The sequence below is a fragment of the Oratosquilla oratoria genome, chromosome 34 (genome assembly GCF_046742065.1).
Source record: "Oratosquilla oratoria isolate Oo_2021 chromosome 34, ASM4674206v1, whole genome shotgun sequence".
Lineage (NCBI taxonomy): Eukaryota > Metazoa > Arthropoda > Malacostraca > Stomatopoda > Squillidae > Oratosquilla > Oratosquilla oratoria.
Window position 1 is genome coordinate 18,555,478 of NC_134810.1, and position 17,205 is coordinate 18,572,682.

The window sequence follows — 17,205 nt, forward strand, 5'->3', positions numbered from 1 at the left end:
GGGAGTGAACATGAGGGGACGTCCTAGGATGAGGTGGATGGATGGGGTGAAGGGGGCTTTGGGGAAGAGGGGAATGTCTGTTGAGGAAGGACGGGAGAGGACAGACGACAGGAGTGAATGGAGAACGGTTGTATATGGATGATGTGATGCATGAGGTGGAATGGGAGGGGGATGGGGGGTGAGGTAGTATGTGTGATCAAAATTTGATGCAGCCTGAGGGGATTTCTCCCCGTCTTCTCCTTTTATGCATGGGGGGACAGAGACGGAGGGCTGCCGATTTAATGAAGCGGCCTTGCTGTGGATGTGCTGTGTCTTGCGACTCTGCTTCTGACCCAGGGCAGTGGACAAGGTGCAGGGATAACCTGTCAGCCAGGAGGTGCTAAGATAAGAGGCAGGGTGGAGGGGAGTGGAGGGTATTCAGGGATGGAATGGGTGGGAATGATTTTATGCCTTTTTATTTTTGGCTACCTCCCTTGTAAGGGGGAAAAAGCCTTGGTATATGTATGTATGTAATTACGAGATTGGTAGAGCCTGTGTTAGAATTAGAAATGGAGAGAGCAAGTGGTTTCAGGTAAAGGTGGGACATCACCAGGGATGTGTCATGTCACTATGGCTGCTCAATATGTACATGGATGGGGTGGTGAGAGAGTAAATGCAAGGGTAATAGGCAGGGGACTGGACATGGTTAAAGAAAATGGAGAGAAATGGGAGATAAGCCAGTTGTTCTTTGCTGATGACACTGTGCTTGTAGAAGGATCAGAGAAGGGATTAAGGAAGTTACTAATAGAGTTTGGGAAGGTGTGTGAGAGGAAAAAGTTCAAGGTAAATTGGGTAAAAGTAAGGTGATGAGATGTACAAGGGAAGAGGATGGCAGCAATTTGGGAATGAGTATTAAATGAGAGGCTGGAGGAGATAAAAAGCTTTAGATACTTGGGGGCACATGTGGTGGGAAAGGGAGGAGTGGATGTGGAGGTAGAATGTACATACATACATATAACTATGGCTATTTCCCCCTTAAAAGGGAGGTAGACAAAAAAGAAAGGAATACAACCCACTCCCATCCATTTCATCCTCTCATTCACCAAACCTCCCTTCCTCTTAGCTTGGCTCCTCCAGATGATGGATCATCCCTGCATCTTGCCCACTGCCCTGGATCAGAAGCAGTGTAGCAAGCAGCGATCAGGGTGAACAGCAATCCCTAGCAGATGAAGAGAGACTATCACTCTACAACCTTGAATCTCTTGCAGAAGACTCATGGTTCTCAGGAATCTGGGCATAGACACCAGGTCCATCATTACATTGCTCCAGATCTCTTTTGCAGGAGACCTGCAGTCACTAGGTAACTGCCCCAGATGTAACCATCACACAGAAGACAATGAATCCCTCATATGCTACACTGTCCCTCTCACTACGATAATACAAAATATCTTGTTTGAGTGATTTATGGGCCAAACCAGAGGCTATTGCCAGTTACCTAGTGACTGCAGGTCTCCTGCAAAAGAGATCTGGAGCAATGTAATGATGGACCTGGTGTCTATGGCCAGATTCTTGAGAACCATGAGTCTTCTGCAAGAGATTCAAGGTTGTAGAGTGATAGTCTCTCTTCATCTGTTAGGGATTGCTGTTCACCCTGATCTGGAGCACCAGACAACAAAATTAAAAGTCAACTTACCACATTACCATTGCTGTCAATGTCTGTACTCTTCGGTTTCCCTGTTGGAAAGGCTTCTCTCATGGCCAGCTGGTATGTTGTCAGAACTATATCATACCTTGCCAGCCTGTACAAAAATATATTTCAAATTATAATAAAATACAGTTATTGTATAGTATTTATGATAATCCTTACAATATGAAAAACATATATCAACATTAGCACTGAGACTATGTGAATTTATTTCCTTATTCAAACCCGTAAGGCACCTGGTCTGGATAGATGCCATGCAGAATGTCTAAAAAAAAGGAGGTACAGTGATGGTGGACTGGTTGGTGAGGTTATTCAATGTGTGCTGGAGAGAAGGTAGAGTGCCGGAGGACTGCCCGTATAGTTCCACTTTACAAGGGAAAAGGAGACAAGTGTGAGTGTAGTAGTTTCAGAGGGGTTAGCTTGTAAAGTGTAATTGGGAAGGCTTATGGGAGGATCTTGATTGAGAGGATTAGGAGAGGAACAGAGGGAGTAATTGGTGAGGAACAGTGTGGATTTAGGACAGGTAGAGGTTGTGTAGATGAGATTTTTGTGACAAGACATATGTGAGAAAGCTATAGGAAAGGAGAAGGATGTTTTTTTGGCTTTTATGGATCTGGAAAAGGCTTACGAAAGGGTAGACAGGAAGGCATTGTAGGAGGTTTTGTGGATATACGGGATAGGAGGAAAGCTTCTAGGAGTTGTCAAGAGTTTTTGTGAGAGTAGTAGAGCATGTGTCAGGATTAGAAATGAAGAGAGTGAGTGGTTTGAGGTAAAGGTGGGACTTTGTCAGGGTTGCGTTATGTCACCCTGGCTGTTCAACTTATACATGGATGGGGTGGTGCAAGAGGTAAATGCAAGGGTAGTGGGTCAGTTCAGGGATTGGAGATGGTTAATGAAAATGGAGAAAAGTGGGAGGTGAGCCAGCTGTTGTTTGTGGATAACACTGGGCTTGTGGCAGGATTGGAGGAGGGATTGAGGAAGTTGGTGACAGAGTTTGGGAGAGTGTGTGAAAGAAGAAAGCTGAAGATAAATGTGGGTAAAAGTAAGGTGATTAGATGTACAAGGGGTGAAAGTGGCAGCAGACTGGAAGTGAGCATCAAGGGAGAGCGACTGGAGGAAGTGGATAGTTTTAGATACTTGGGTGCAAATGTGGCAGGAAAAGATGGAGTGGAGGTGGAGGTAGAATGTAGATTGAGAGAAGCGAGTAAATGCCTTGGTGGATTAAAAAGTGCAATGAGGAATAGACATTTGGGAATGGATGCTAAGAGGAGACTGTATGAAGGAGTGATTGTGCCAGCAGAACTGTATGGAGCAGAAACATGGAACAAAAGAGAGGAAGAGAGGAGTTTGAATGTGTTTGAGATGAGGTGTCTGAGAAGTATGATGGGGGTTACTAGGCTGGATAGAGTGAGAAATGAGGAGGTGAGGAGGAGAACAGGGGTGGAAAGGGAGTTGGGAGATAGGGTTGATGAAAGAGTATTAGGATGGTTTGGAAAGAATGAGTGAAGAAAGACTAGTAAAAGAGGTATGGAAGGCAGATGTGGGGGGAGCGAACATGAGGGGACGTCCTAGGATGAGATGGATGGATGGGGTGAAGGGGGCTTTCAGGAAGAGGGGAATGTCTGTTGAGGAAGGACGGGAGAGGACAGAAGATAGGGGTGAATGGAGAATGGTTGTATATGGATGATGTGATGCATGAGGTGGAATGGGTGGGGGGATGGGGGGTGAGGTAGTATGTGTGAGCAAAATTTGACACAGCCCGAAGGGATTTCTCCCCGTCTTCTCCTTTTCTGCATGGGGGGACGGAGAGGGGGAGTCGCAGATTTAATGAAGCGGCCTTGCTGTGGATGTGCTGTGACTTGCGACACTGCCTCCGACCCAGGGCAGTGAATAAGGTGCAGGGATGACCCGTCATCCAGGAGGTGCTAAGATAAGAGGGAGGGTGGTGGGGAGTGGAGTGTATTTGGGGATGAAATGGGTGGGAATGATTTTGTGCCTTTTTCTTTTTGGCTACCTCCCTTGAAAGGGGGAAAAGGCCTTGGTATATGTATGTATGTATAAGGAAAAATAAGGCAAAATGAGGTGAAAGCAGTTATTAAAATGATGAGAGCAGGTAATTCACCTGGGTTGGATGGATGTCATGTGGAGTGTTTAAAAAAACAGGTACAGTGATGGTGGACTGGCTGGTGAGGTTGCTTAATGTTTGTCTAAAAGAGGGTAGAATGCCAGAGGACTGGAGGAGTGCATGTATAGTTCTGCTTTACAATGGAAAAGGGGGCAAGTGTGAGTGTAGTAGTTTCAAACGAATCAGTTTGTTGAGTGTAGTTAGGAAAGCTTATGGGAGGGATTTGACCAAGAGGATTAGGAGAGGAACAGAGAGAGTAATTGGTGAGGAACAGTGTGAGTTTAGGATAAGTAGGGGTTGCATGGATCAGATTTTTGTGGGGAGGGGTAGTGAATGGGAGTGGAGTATGTGGGGATGAAATGGCTGGGAGTGTATTTATGCCTTTGACTTTGGCTACCCCCTTGTAAGGGGGAAAAAGCTGTTGGTATATGTAAGTCTATCTACCTATATACTAAAAGGTTTCTTGCCTCTTACAAGAGAGGTAGCCAACAAGACATGCACCAACCCACCACCCATCCCATTTGTTTCTCTTTTAAAATCTCGTCTACTTATGAAGGGCCATCCCTGTCTCTTGCCCAGTGCCTGAATCAGAAGCAATGCAGCAAGACACAATACCTCCACAGTAGAGCCTGACAGTCATAGTTTATCCCCACAACCACTCATCACCTAATCAGTCAAGAGAAAAAATGAGGAGAAATCCCTTTGGGTCATGTCAGTTTATCATCCATTCTTATCATTATCATAATCCTTTAATACATTACCTCATCACTCCTTCAACTTACAATGAAACTATAAGTACATCATTAAACTTAACTGATACCATTCTGCAGTTCATTTCACAACAATTGCTTACCTTTTCCAACCAAAACTCTCATTTGTAAATTGTACAGTTTGGACATAATATTTGATATTTCACCAATATTAAGGATTATTTTGGGCTCAACGAGTCTGGTGGGAGGCATGGAAGTTGTTGCAGAATGTGGGTACACATGCACATTAAACTTAACTGATACCATTCTGCAGTTCATTTCACAACAATTGCTTACCTTTTCCAACCAAAACTCTCATTTGTAAATTGTACAGTTTGGACATAATATTTGATATTTCACCAATATTAAGGATTATTTTGGGCTCAACGAGTCTGGTGGGAGGCATGGAAGTTGTTGCAGAATGTGGGTACACATGCACATACACTAAAAAACTCTCCTCCATTGGAGGGGGGTTGAACAGTCCAAGCATACACTCATTCCAGACCCCTCCAAAAACCCATCTGTTGTCCCTCCCATCTTAGCACCTTGTGGATAAAGGGTCATCCCTGTTCCTCTCAACACAATTCAGGTCAGGGGCAATGCAGTAAGACAGAGCACTTCCACAGCAGGGCCTGACAGCCAGAGCTCATTTATCCCGTTTCTTTAAATGGCAACTCCCCTCCCTTATTTAATCAATAAATATACAGAGCAGACAAGAAGAATATAATTTCAGGGAGTGTCATTTTCTCGTCCATTTACAACCACTCTCCATTCACTCCCATCTTTTGTATTCTCTTCTTTGCTCAACATTTCTCATGCATTCAATATACCTTTAAACCCATTCATCCACCTCATTCTCAGGTTCCCTCTATCCACTTCCACTTTCCACACTATCTTTCTTCACTCATTCTTTCCATAAGCCCAAACCATCTTAGCATTTTTTGATCAACCCAATTTGCCAGCTCTCTTCCCACCCCTACTATCCATCTCATTTCTCACTCTATCCTTGCAATAACCACCATACTATACTTTTCAAACAAGTTTAAGCTCTTCTTCACTTCCTTCTTCAAATTCTAAATCCTTACTCTATACAGTGCCATGGGCAAATTATTTCCCTTGTACATTCATCCTCAGATACCCACTTCTCATGACACTTTTCAATACTCCTAAATATTTACTTGCTTCCCTAACTCTATGGTTTACCTTCACTACCTACTCCTTCATTACCTGCTACATGTGACACCAAATACACAATTCTTTACTTTCTCCAACCTTTCACCCATCGAACTCATCCCAACCATCAACCCCTGCATATTTCATCACCTTAATTCTTTCTTCATTTACTCTCGGCTTTTTCTTCTTACATACCCTCCTAAACTGCCATAGTTTACCTCTTTAAACTCTTCTCCCGATTTTGTCCATGATAGATAAGAAAGTCTATCCTATGAGGTTTGATGTGTCTATTAATTTCTCCTTCCCACTGGCTCAAGAGAGAGGCTGGGCACACCACCAGAGTACCGCTGGAGGTCACAAGTTGTGGACGTTTCCTGTGTTCTGTAACATATTAAAATACAAAGCTAATATGCATGTGATCACATCATTTTTAGCTTCTATATTTTTAAGGATACCACATACCATATACTAAAAACTACATACTACATACAGACTATATACTACATATATACATATACCTCCCTTATAAGGGAGGTAGCCAAAAAACAAAAGCATAAAAACCACTCCAACCTATTTCATACTGGATAAGAAATAATTATATCCACTGTTGGACCAAGTTTTATTGAGAGGACAACCACAGTTAGTGATCGATAATAGTCCATGGAAGGAAATGCAGATTCCTGTCCATTCTGTTTTATAGGTCTGTTTCCATATAGCTATTCTATCTCTCTATATAACAAGGACTTCTTCCCTTTATAAGGGAGGTAGCCAAATCAAAGGCAAGCATCCAATCACACCCATTCCACTCCTATCCACAACTCATGTTTCCCTCTAATCTTAGCTCCTCAAGGATGAAGGGCCATCCCTGTTTCCTGCCATATGTCCAGGTCAGAAGCAATGCAGCAAGACACAGCACAGGAAGTAAATGTCTTGGGGAGGTTGAAAAGGGTCATGAAAAATAGACATCTGGGAATGGATGCAAACAGAAGATTATATAAAGGGATTGACCATGCCTATGGCACTATCTGGGGATTTCAATTTCAGGAAAAACTTAGTTGTCCTCCTTATTTATTTACGGGACTTTAATTTACCGAGGATTTAATGTTAACCTCATTCAATTCTTAACACGCGAGAATTCCTCTCACAAATGGAATTATAAAATTTCACTTATATTTTTCTTTTAACATGTTGGATGTTCATTTACTGAGGAGCTAGCCCAAACTCGTGGGATTAAATTATTTCACGGCATAACTTTAATTCTTTGGGTTTTTTATATATCGAAGAATTAGATTTTTTCTATTTTACTCACATGCAGGACTTTATCTAGGGAATGTTTCATCCTCATTTAATTGCATAATGTATAATTACTTTCGACGAGGGAAATGTTTCAACCTCAAAACCTCATTTACCGAGGATTCATTGTATTTCACATAGTTTTTGTTTGAGATATCATATACCAAGGGGATTGTTCATCCTTGGAACATGTACAACCGCACATGCCTCAGGCACAGAGGATTTTGTAAATTCCATGTTTTTTGATAGTTTAACGGCTCCTTTCACGACAATCACTCATATATATTTTTATATATATTTTTTCATTTATAGAGGGAATTTCATTTCATCAAGGAAAGGCATAAACCTTGGACACCACATATATCCTTTTTTAAATTAATTTCTAGTGGGACTTTTAATTTTTCGTAGTTCCTTTTTCCTAGGTAAAGGTATAACCTGAAACATAATTTTTTCGTATCTCCTTTTTTCCTAGGTAAAGGGATAACCTGAAACATCGTTTTTTCGTATCTCCTTTTTTCATAGGTAAAGGTATAACCTGAAACATTGATTTTTTGTAGTTCCTTTTTTCCTAGGTAAAGGTATAACCTGAAACATAGATTTTTTGTAGTTCCTTTTTTCCTAGGTAAAGGTATAACCTGGACACGACCGCACTTTTCGTACCTCCTTTTTTCCTAGGAAAAGGTATAACCTGGACACGACCGCGCTTTTCGTACCTCCTTTTTTCCTAGGGAAAGGTATAACCTGGACACGACCGCGCTTTTTGTACCTCCTTTTTTCCTAGGAAAAGGTATAACCTGAGACATCGTTTTACAAAAATAAAGTTTCCAAAATATTTTCTGGTTCTTTTTCCAATTTTAGATCGCGACACATGTTTTTTCAAACCGAGGAAAATTTCTTCCTCTTTGTACTTTTCAACCGAGAGGGAACCGACTTCCTCCGTGATTTCATAAATCTTGTTTAATTGCCATTAACCTTGGCCTCAATGGTTTATGTTTTTTGCCCGCTAATACATTCATAGCTTGCTAATACATTCATTAGCCCGCTAAAATACATTCAGTAGCCCGCTAATACATTCAACAAATCATTCAATTGCCTGCAAATACATTCAATAGAGAGGGACTCGACACCTTCACTGGTTTCTTATTTCTGCCCGCAAATTCTTTCCATTTTTTCTTTCGGTTTGTTTCGATATTTTTCGTAGACTTATTCTGATATTGCCGCTTAAAAACGTAAGGGTATAGATCCTCATATGTTTCAATGTTGCCCATTTATTTTAGATATCCTCGTAGGTTTTATTCAATGTTGCCCGTTTATAAGATATCCTCATAGGTTTTATTCAATGTTGCCCGTTTATAAGATATCCTCGTAGGTTTTATTCAATGTTGCCCGTTTATAAGATATCCTCGTAGGTTTTATTCAATGTTGCCCGTTTGTAACAGATATGGTTTCACTCAATATTGCCCATTTATAAAATTAATATCTCTATACTCGTAGGTTTCATTCAATGTTGCCCGTTTATAATTTTTTAAACCTTGAGGGAATCGCCAAAAATTCTCACGTAAAATTTGTAGGACACCCTGTTTTTTTTTTTTTTTTTTTTTTTTGGGGGGGAGTATGCCTTCTTCATATCACTAATCACACTTTTTTAAATATATATATGAATATATCACATATTTCACAAATCTCATATATGCTCATAAATATTTCATACATGCTCATAAACAATGTCCTTCTCTCACGAGTGTACTGTTTAGCAATGTATTTGTGGTTAATGTATACAGGGAAATTTTTAGTTGTTAATGTATACAGGGAACTTTATCGTTAATGTATACTGGGAACTTAATTGTTAATGTATACAGGAAACTTAATCATTAGTCTAAACATGAAACTTAATCGTTAATAGGGAACTTTAATCCCACCGCGGCGCCACCAATGTCGTCCTCCTTGTTTACGAATAAATATGAATAGGTATATGTAAGTGGTAGCTGTGGCCAAGATAACTAGAATAACAAGGAACACGAACAAACGTATGTTTAAGAAATTATCACTTCACATTTGGTGGTGAATGAGACTAATGTTTCCTAAGTATGTGACTTTTATTATTGTGTGATATTAATTTATATTCAAATTATATAGTGAATGACTGTGATGTGTACGAGTGTGCGGGTGTGGGAGGCTGGACTTAATTAATAGACACCGAACTTGTATGAATGTCCTGGTTGCAGTTCCAACTGTAACCGCTGATCGTTGAACAAATCACTTGTACTTAGCTTTAGGCTAGACTGATAATAGTTTAGCTCTGATAACTTTAACTGAATACTTTTGGGTGTCCAAGCAGACTGAACTTGACACTGTTATGTTCTTAAGAGAGAAGACTGAAGACTGAAGTTTACACTATTGTTGGCTATAAGGAAACCTCTGGATGCTATAGGCTCCTCCTACAACTTATTATGATTGGTTAAGATTCTCTCTGTATACCACAAATGACCAATGGGCACACATGACTTTTTCGTAAACATCTCATGCAACTTCAGCAGAACAGCATATGGCTCGATAAGGGCCCAGCGTGCGATGCGTCATGCCCCTCGCGCGATGCAATGACGAAAACTAGTATCGACTAGTATCACTGTACTAGTATCAACCTCTAGTAGCAACTAGTGGTGATGGTGTTGGTGGTGTCGTCAAACCAATCACCACATAGAGAAGGTAATCTTTTTTTTTTTTCAAATATGTGTTTAATGAATATAGGTATAAATACCCCTTACATTAGTGTGTAATTCCACAGGGTATTGTGTTCCTCCCATGTATATATAAGGCATACTGAATATTTAATGACGATAAAATGAGCTTTATTGAAATTCTAATTACTTATGGGAAAATCCTTCCACATCATTCAGCTTGGTATGAAATGAAAGCTTAGAGTCTGGGGAACAAATCTTATTGAATACATTTTTTCAACCTAATACCTCTGATTTTTTTTTTTAATTTGTTTCTCTGAGTAATAAAAAAAATGCTGCAAAATTTAGGTTTCATAAAAAAAAAAAAAAAAATAAAAAAAAAAAAAAAAAAAAAAAAAAAAAAAAAAAAAAAAAAAACTGTAGAAAATAAAGGGCATGATGTTTACTTTCAAATTAAACAAAAATGACAAAAATCCATAAAGAACAACCAAAGATATTACAACAGAAAGAACAAAAACAAACTTTACAGGACGGGGGATTTAAATTTTCGTAATCATTTGTTTGATGGTTGCAATGTATGGCAAATCTCCAATTTCCTCTTCTTTGCTGATGAAGGGTGAGGTGAGGGTGAGTGGCATGGTGTGGGTGGAGGTGTAAAGTGGGCGTGGCTAGTAAATGCTTGTGGAGTGTTGGGCGCAGCTTTGCTGCTTTCCTCCTCTTTTTTTTTTTTTTCTTCTTCTTGTTTCTATTTCAGGCACTCACAGGCCCTCTCTATATTCTGCCATTTCACTCTCTTGTTTCTTGTTAATTTTCCCATGATCACAGCAACATTACAGGGCAAAGAATCAAAATTGTTGCATATGGTGAGAGCACCAGGAGTGATGTCATCTTCCTCTGACCTTTTCAAGAGTACAGGTGCCCTGTCCACTGTCTTTGTGGGGGTAAGCTGGTGGGAGGAATTGCCAAATATCTCCATAAACACAATTCTGTAGCAAAAAACGAAATAGCTATAGAAATGTTGACGCTATTTTAATATACAGAATGTTTTTTTTTCTTATACAATGGGGTAGCCAGAGGTTGCCAATATTTTATCTATTTTATTCTGTATAAAAAATTAGAAACAAAATACAACTGTATAACTTTGTACGAGTGTTGTCACCAACATAGAGATTCTTTTGAAATATTTACCTAAATTTCACTCATGTACCAGAATTTTTCGAAATATCGCTGGCGACGCTCTCTTAATGTTTGTCTAAAAGAGGGTAGAGTATAGGAGGACTGGAGAAGTGCCTGTATAGTTTTGCTTTACAAGGGAAAAGGGGACAAGTGTGAGTGGAGTAGTTTCAGAGGGATCAGCTTGTCAAGTCTAATTGGGAAGGCTTTTGGAATGGTTTTAATTGAGAGGATTAGGAGAAGAACAGAGGGAGTAATTGGTGATGAACAGTGTGGGTTTTAAGACAGGTAGGGGTTGCAAGGATCAGATGTTTTTGGTAAGGCAGATGTGTGAGAAAGCTTTAGGAAAAGTTAAGGATGTTTTTTGGGCCCTTATGGATTTGGAAAAGGCTTATGAGAGGGTAGACAGAAAGGCACTGTGGGAGGTTTTGCAGACATATGGGATAGGAGGAAAGCTGTTAGGAGCAGTCAAGAGATTTTACGAGAGTAGTAGAGCTTGTGTTAGGATTAGAAATGGAGAGAGTGAATAATTTGAGGTAAAGGCGAGACTTTGCCAGGGATGTGTTATGTCACCTTGGTTGTTCAATTTAAACATGGATAGGGTGGTGTGAGAGGGTAATGGGCCAGGGACTGGAGATAGTTAAAGAAAATGGAGAAAAATGGGAGATAAGCCAGTTGTTGTTTGCTGACGACACTGCCCTTGTAGCAGGATCAGATGAGGGACTAAGAAAGTTTGTGCCAGAGTCTTGGAAGGTGTGCACAAGAAGGAAGTTTAAGATAAATGTGGGTACAAGGGGAGAGGATGGCATCAAATTGGAATTGAGTATTATAGGAGAGAGGCTGGAGGAAGTGGATAGCTTTAGATACCTGGGTGCAAATGTGGCAGGAAATGGAGGAGTGGAGGTAGAATGTAGACTGAAAGTAAATGCCTTGGATTAAAAAGTGTAATGAGAAATATACATTTGGAAATGGATGCTAAGAGGAGATTGTATGAAGATGATTGTGTGGACAGCACTGTATGGGGGAGAAACATGGAACATAACAGAGGAAGAGTTTAAATGTGTTCAAGATGAATAGACTGAGAAGTATGGTAGGGGTTACTAGGCTGGATAGAGTGAGAACAGAGGAGGTAAGGAGAAGAGCAGAGGTGGAAAGGGAGTTGGGAGATAGGGTTGATGAAAGAGTATTGGGATGGTTTGGACATATGGAAAGAATGAGTAAAGAAAGATTGGTAAGAGGTGTGGAAGGCAAAGGTGGTGGGAGTGAACATGAGGTGCGACCAAGGATGATATGGATGGATGACGTAAAAGGTGTACTGGGAAAGAGGGGAATGTCTGTTGAGGAAGGAAGAGAGAAGACAGAAGATAGGGGTGAATGGAGAATGGTTGTGTATGGATGATGATGTGATGCATGCTATGATGCTGTGAATGACATTTTAATGCAGCCCAAAGGGATTTCTTTCCTTGTTATGGATGTGCTGTGTCTTGCTGCACTGGTTCTGACCCAGGGCAGTGGGTAAGATGCAGGGATGACCCATCATCCAGGAGCCAAGAAAAGAGGGAGGGAGGGGTGATGAATGGGAGTGGAGTACAGTTAGCGCAGACCATTTTGCAAACTTTTCAAATATGCATAACAGTCTGCATTTTTGGGACCTGTGTGATATCTCGTTCACAAAAACCATGCACATGAAAGTGACTAAATTGTAACCTTAAGCCATCCACCCACTCAATAGCCATACGAGACAAAGCACATGTGGTACTACTTTCAGTGGAAGTGTTTTTTTGTTTTGTTTTGTTTTTTTCATTGTCACTGGGTTTCTTTGTTTTTCCTCAGTGTTCACTGACTTTTGGGGTGTACCCTGCACTTTGCATGATGCCTGGAAATAGCACAGTGTGATAACATTGTGAAAGTGATTGAACTACACAATGTGGGAAAGAATAATCAAGAAATAGCCAAGGCAACAGATGTGACTGAGTGTACTTTATCCTGACTCCTAACAAAATGGTGCACAGGTGGAGGGGTTGATACCATGCCCCTCCACCATCATGCCAGGGGCAAAGCCCTGAAGGATAAGGCATGCACCCACCCATTTGTTTCCCTTTCAAAAAAAATCTTTTAGCTCCTTGTGGATGATGGCCCATTGTCAACTCTGGTTGTCAACTATCCTTATTTAACCCCTTCCATACGGTGCCGCACACGTAGGCGTCATGGACTTAGATCTCGGTGGCAGCAACCAATGCCAGCCGTACGACGTGTCGTAATAATACTCGCATCATAAAATATAGTCACCGCTTATATCGATCGTTCTCTCTTCACCCGTGAATTTTGATAACCATAGAAAATGCGATTACAAAAGAATTAGAAAGAATGTCATTATGGAGGGGCGACTACAATAAATATAATCAAGATGCCGATATGGCAGCCTCGCGAATACACTCGCTCCCCATGACGCCTACGTGTGCGGCACCGTATGGAAGGGGTTAATACCTATCTATCTGTATACCAAGGGCTTCTTTTCCCTTAGAAGAAGGTAGCTAAGTCAAAGGCACAAACCCGCTCCCACCCATTCCCCTTCCATCCACCATTCTTGTTTCCCTCTAATCTTTCCTTATTTAAAGTGGAGGAAAAATGAAAATAGAAATAAATAAATAAATAAAATTAAAGATGATAAGACACAGATCTTGAACTTGGTCCAAAGACAGAGTGCAATCTACTCAGAAACATACCTCTAGATACAGGTCATGGTGTTTAGTTTTAACAGTCTACTCTCCTTGACATCCATTTTGTAGTACAACTACATACATACCAATTGCTGATCCCAAAGTAAGTAATATAGTAAAACTTCAAAGATCCAGACTACCTGATGGTGCAATCCTGTCTAATCTCTAAAAATACAGGTCTTTCCTAAGTTAGGACCTGATCTAACCCTCACTGACCTATCTATATATCAAAGGCCTCTTATCCCAAACAAGGGAGGTAGCCAGCCAAGGCATGCACCCACCTCCACTCATCCATCACATTTGTTTCCCTATTATCTTAGCTTCTCGTGGATGAAGGGTCATCCCTGCCTACCACCCACTGTCTGAATCAGATGCAATGCATCAATCTGTCCAGATTAAAGGTGTGAGCATAACACCATGTAGGGCCTGTGCAGTTGCAATTCCACCCTCCTCCAGTTATGACACCAACTTCCTCTCTCATCTTATTGCCATTTCTTTCCCACACTCTCTCTCTCTCTCATTATTCTGCTCTGCTTTCCAATCTAAATATTTAGAAGGTGGGGAGATTCTTGTTCTTCAAAAGCTATGGTTATAAACTCTGGTGAAGCCAATGACTTCTGCCTGGGATCAGTATCTGACTGAGGTAGTGGCTGGGTTGAGACAGGAGTGGAGGATGACTGCATCACCACCCTACTTCATTTCCTCTTCCTCCTCCTCCTAGCACCAGACAAAGTTGACAGTTGTATACATTAGGGTCACTATTATGATCCTTAAACTGTATATTACAGTCTGCTTGCTTCAGAGCTAAAGAAGATAGGATTTCCATTATCTGAATAAGCAACCAGACATATGATAAATCAATACTCCAAGCACGTGTGGTACTACCTACAAATTAATTATGCATTTCCAAACACCACAAAGAAATTCTAAAATATAGTTACACAGCATGTTACATCTATAAAATTAATTCTATAACATTCTTAGTTTTACCTTTCCTTGAGAACCAGTCATCTTTAACTTCCTTGTTCTTCTCTTTTTCATCTTCACTTCCTAAGTCCAGCCCTGGGAAGTCCTCAGCAATGACACCATCTGTGACAAGTTCTTGGTGCTTCAGATGCAGGGACAGCATGATCAATGTTTTTCCTAGGCCCATATCATCCGCTACAATATAGGATGAAGACAACCACATAAGCTAATTCACTGATTTTCTTGATAAAACTGTGAGATATCAATTGACAAGATAGGAGGATGGCACTTGTATTTAGTATTTCATCAGTGATAACCAGCACTTTGAAGGAGAGACAAGACAATACAGTGTGAGGAAAGAGACAGGAAAATGAGAAAGAGGAAAAGTTATGAAGCAAGGATTAAACAGATGTTATTCAGAGTTCATCTAAATTGTACAAAGGGCATCCACATTCTCACATGGTTTGAGAACATGGATAATGACAATTCTTACCAAGTATTCCTCCTGGTGGTAACTGCTGCTCCCTCCACATCAGCCATGCTAGGCCCCTGCGCTGATGAGTCATAAGGTTTGACACCAATCCTTTTGGAGGTTCTTCTTCCTTTCTGTCTGTGTCAGGAGCAGTTTTCAGAGTATGATGAAGCTTCTCTATGGCATCACTGGTAATTCGCACCATCTCACGTTCACGAACTGGTAATACAAATGCAGCGGATTATGAGTAAAATACCAATAGTTTGAAAAATCAATAAAGAAATCAATCATAATCTTCCTCCCTTCCCCCTTATGTTTGCTTCTGTGGCTTTGATTTCTGTACTATTGGTGCAAACATGTGAATGACTGTGGATGCCACAACTTGATTACAGTTGCAATATGAAATCCATATCATGGTTGCTTTATCAACAACCAGATTATAGCTCTAATCAATATACCTAAGGACCTTTCCCTATTATTGAGGAAATGGACATAGCAAAGCACACATCTATTACATACATACATCAAATACCATCTAAAGCACCTCTCATCTTTGCACCTCATGAATGAGGATCCATTCTCCCTGCCACACTGCTTGAGTCAAGGGCAATGCACCAAGACATGGCACTTTCACAGTATGGCCTGACAACTGGAGTTGGCTTAACTCTACTGCCTCATCATATGGCAATTCCCTTCCTTATCCACTTAACCACTTCCATACAATGACAACAATGGTATCATGAGGCACAAGTGTGTATACGAGGATGCTGGTGTCTGTGTCTTGATTGTATTTATTTTGAAGTTGTAGCTGAGTGACCCCCTGTGTTCTGTGAACAGGTTTGATCTCATTTTCTATGGTTATAAACATTCAAGGTGAAAGAGAATGAGTAATACAGCTGTAATTTTACATTTTATGATGCAAGTATTGTGATGCATAATCAAATCATTGTACATCAGGCAGCCGATGTTACGCACGAAAATTTGACTCAAATTGAAGAGGTTAACTTCTGCAATACATTGGGTTGCCTGATGTATGATGATCATCACAATATGCACTTTATAAAATATAAAGTTACAGCTGTTGTACTCATTCTCTTTTACCCAGAATGTTTATAACCATAGAAAACGCAATCAAATCTGTTCACAGAATACGGGGGTCACTCAGCTACAACTACAAAATAAATATAATCAGGACTGATGCTGACTTTCTTGTATACTCACTCACACCTCATGATGTCTATGTAAGGCATCATCATATTCTAGGGGTTAAAATACATCATGGAGCAGATGAGAACATTCTTTTGGTCTGCATCATTCTTTCATCCATAAACAATCTCCCTCCACTCACCACTGCCTTTTACATTCTTCCTTGCTCTACAGATATTCCTCATGTATCCAGTGCCACCTTCATCCAGTCCATTCACCTCATTCTTGGTCTTCCTCTTAAGTTCATTCTATCCACTTCTTTTTTCCACACATTTTGCCAGTTTTTCTTCATTCATCCTTTCCGCATGCCCAAACCATTTCAGCATTCTTTTATTCACCCTATCTGAGAACTCTCCTTCCACCCTGTTCTCTGCATCACCTCCACATCTCTCACTCTAGCCATTCTAGTAACACTTGACATATTTTTTAAACACTTCATCAACAAAACATTCAACCTCTTCCTTTCTGCCTCCGTTATATTCTAATTTTTGTTCCTTAGTGTCATGGGTACAACCACCCCTTCATGAAAGTTCCTTTCTATTGGAACTTTCAAACCAACCAGAAATTAATTTGTTTCCTTTACTCTATAACTTACACATCCACTCTATTCACAGCCACCTGAGACCCCCAGTACTCAAAACTCTCCACTTCCTCCAGCCCTAAATATTCATTCAATATGCCACCATCATTACACCTTATACATCTTGAACACTTTACATTTGCCCATATTCATTCTCAACTTTCTCCTTTCACAATCCTTCCCTAACTCCACTGCCAACTGCTTCAGTATATCCACTGACTCAGATACAAGTGCAGTGTCATCTGCAAACAACTGGCTCACCTCCCACTTCCTCCACTCTCACTCACCAATTCCAAAACCATACCTAGCACCCTTATATTTACTTCCCTCACCATCCCATCCATATACAGGCTGAACAATCATGGTGACCTTATGTCATCCTGGTG

At 40.5% G+C, this 17,205-nt stretch overlaps 1 protein-coding gene across 1 annotated transcript in view; it reads right to left on the reverse strand.

The window, feature by feature from the left end:
- The window catches only part of lds (transcription termination factor lodestar), a 109,076-nt gene that overhangs the window by 26,535 nt on the left and 65,336 nt on the right, over window positions 1-17,205 (reverse strand). Inside the window, exons 10-13 of the mRNA XM_076173191.1 lie at window positions 15,055-15,252; window positions 14,586-14,756; window positions 5,950-6,112; window positions 1,673-1,778 (exon numbers count right to left, since the gene is read on the reverse strand). Coding sequence (XP_076029306.1) covers window positions 1,673-1,778; window positions 5,950-6,112; window positions 14,586-14,756; window positions 15,055-15,252 — 638 coding nt within the window. The remainder of the gene's footprint in view (window positions 1-1,672; window positions 1,779-5,949; window positions 6,113-14,585; window positions 14,757-15,054; window positions 15,253-17,205) is intronic.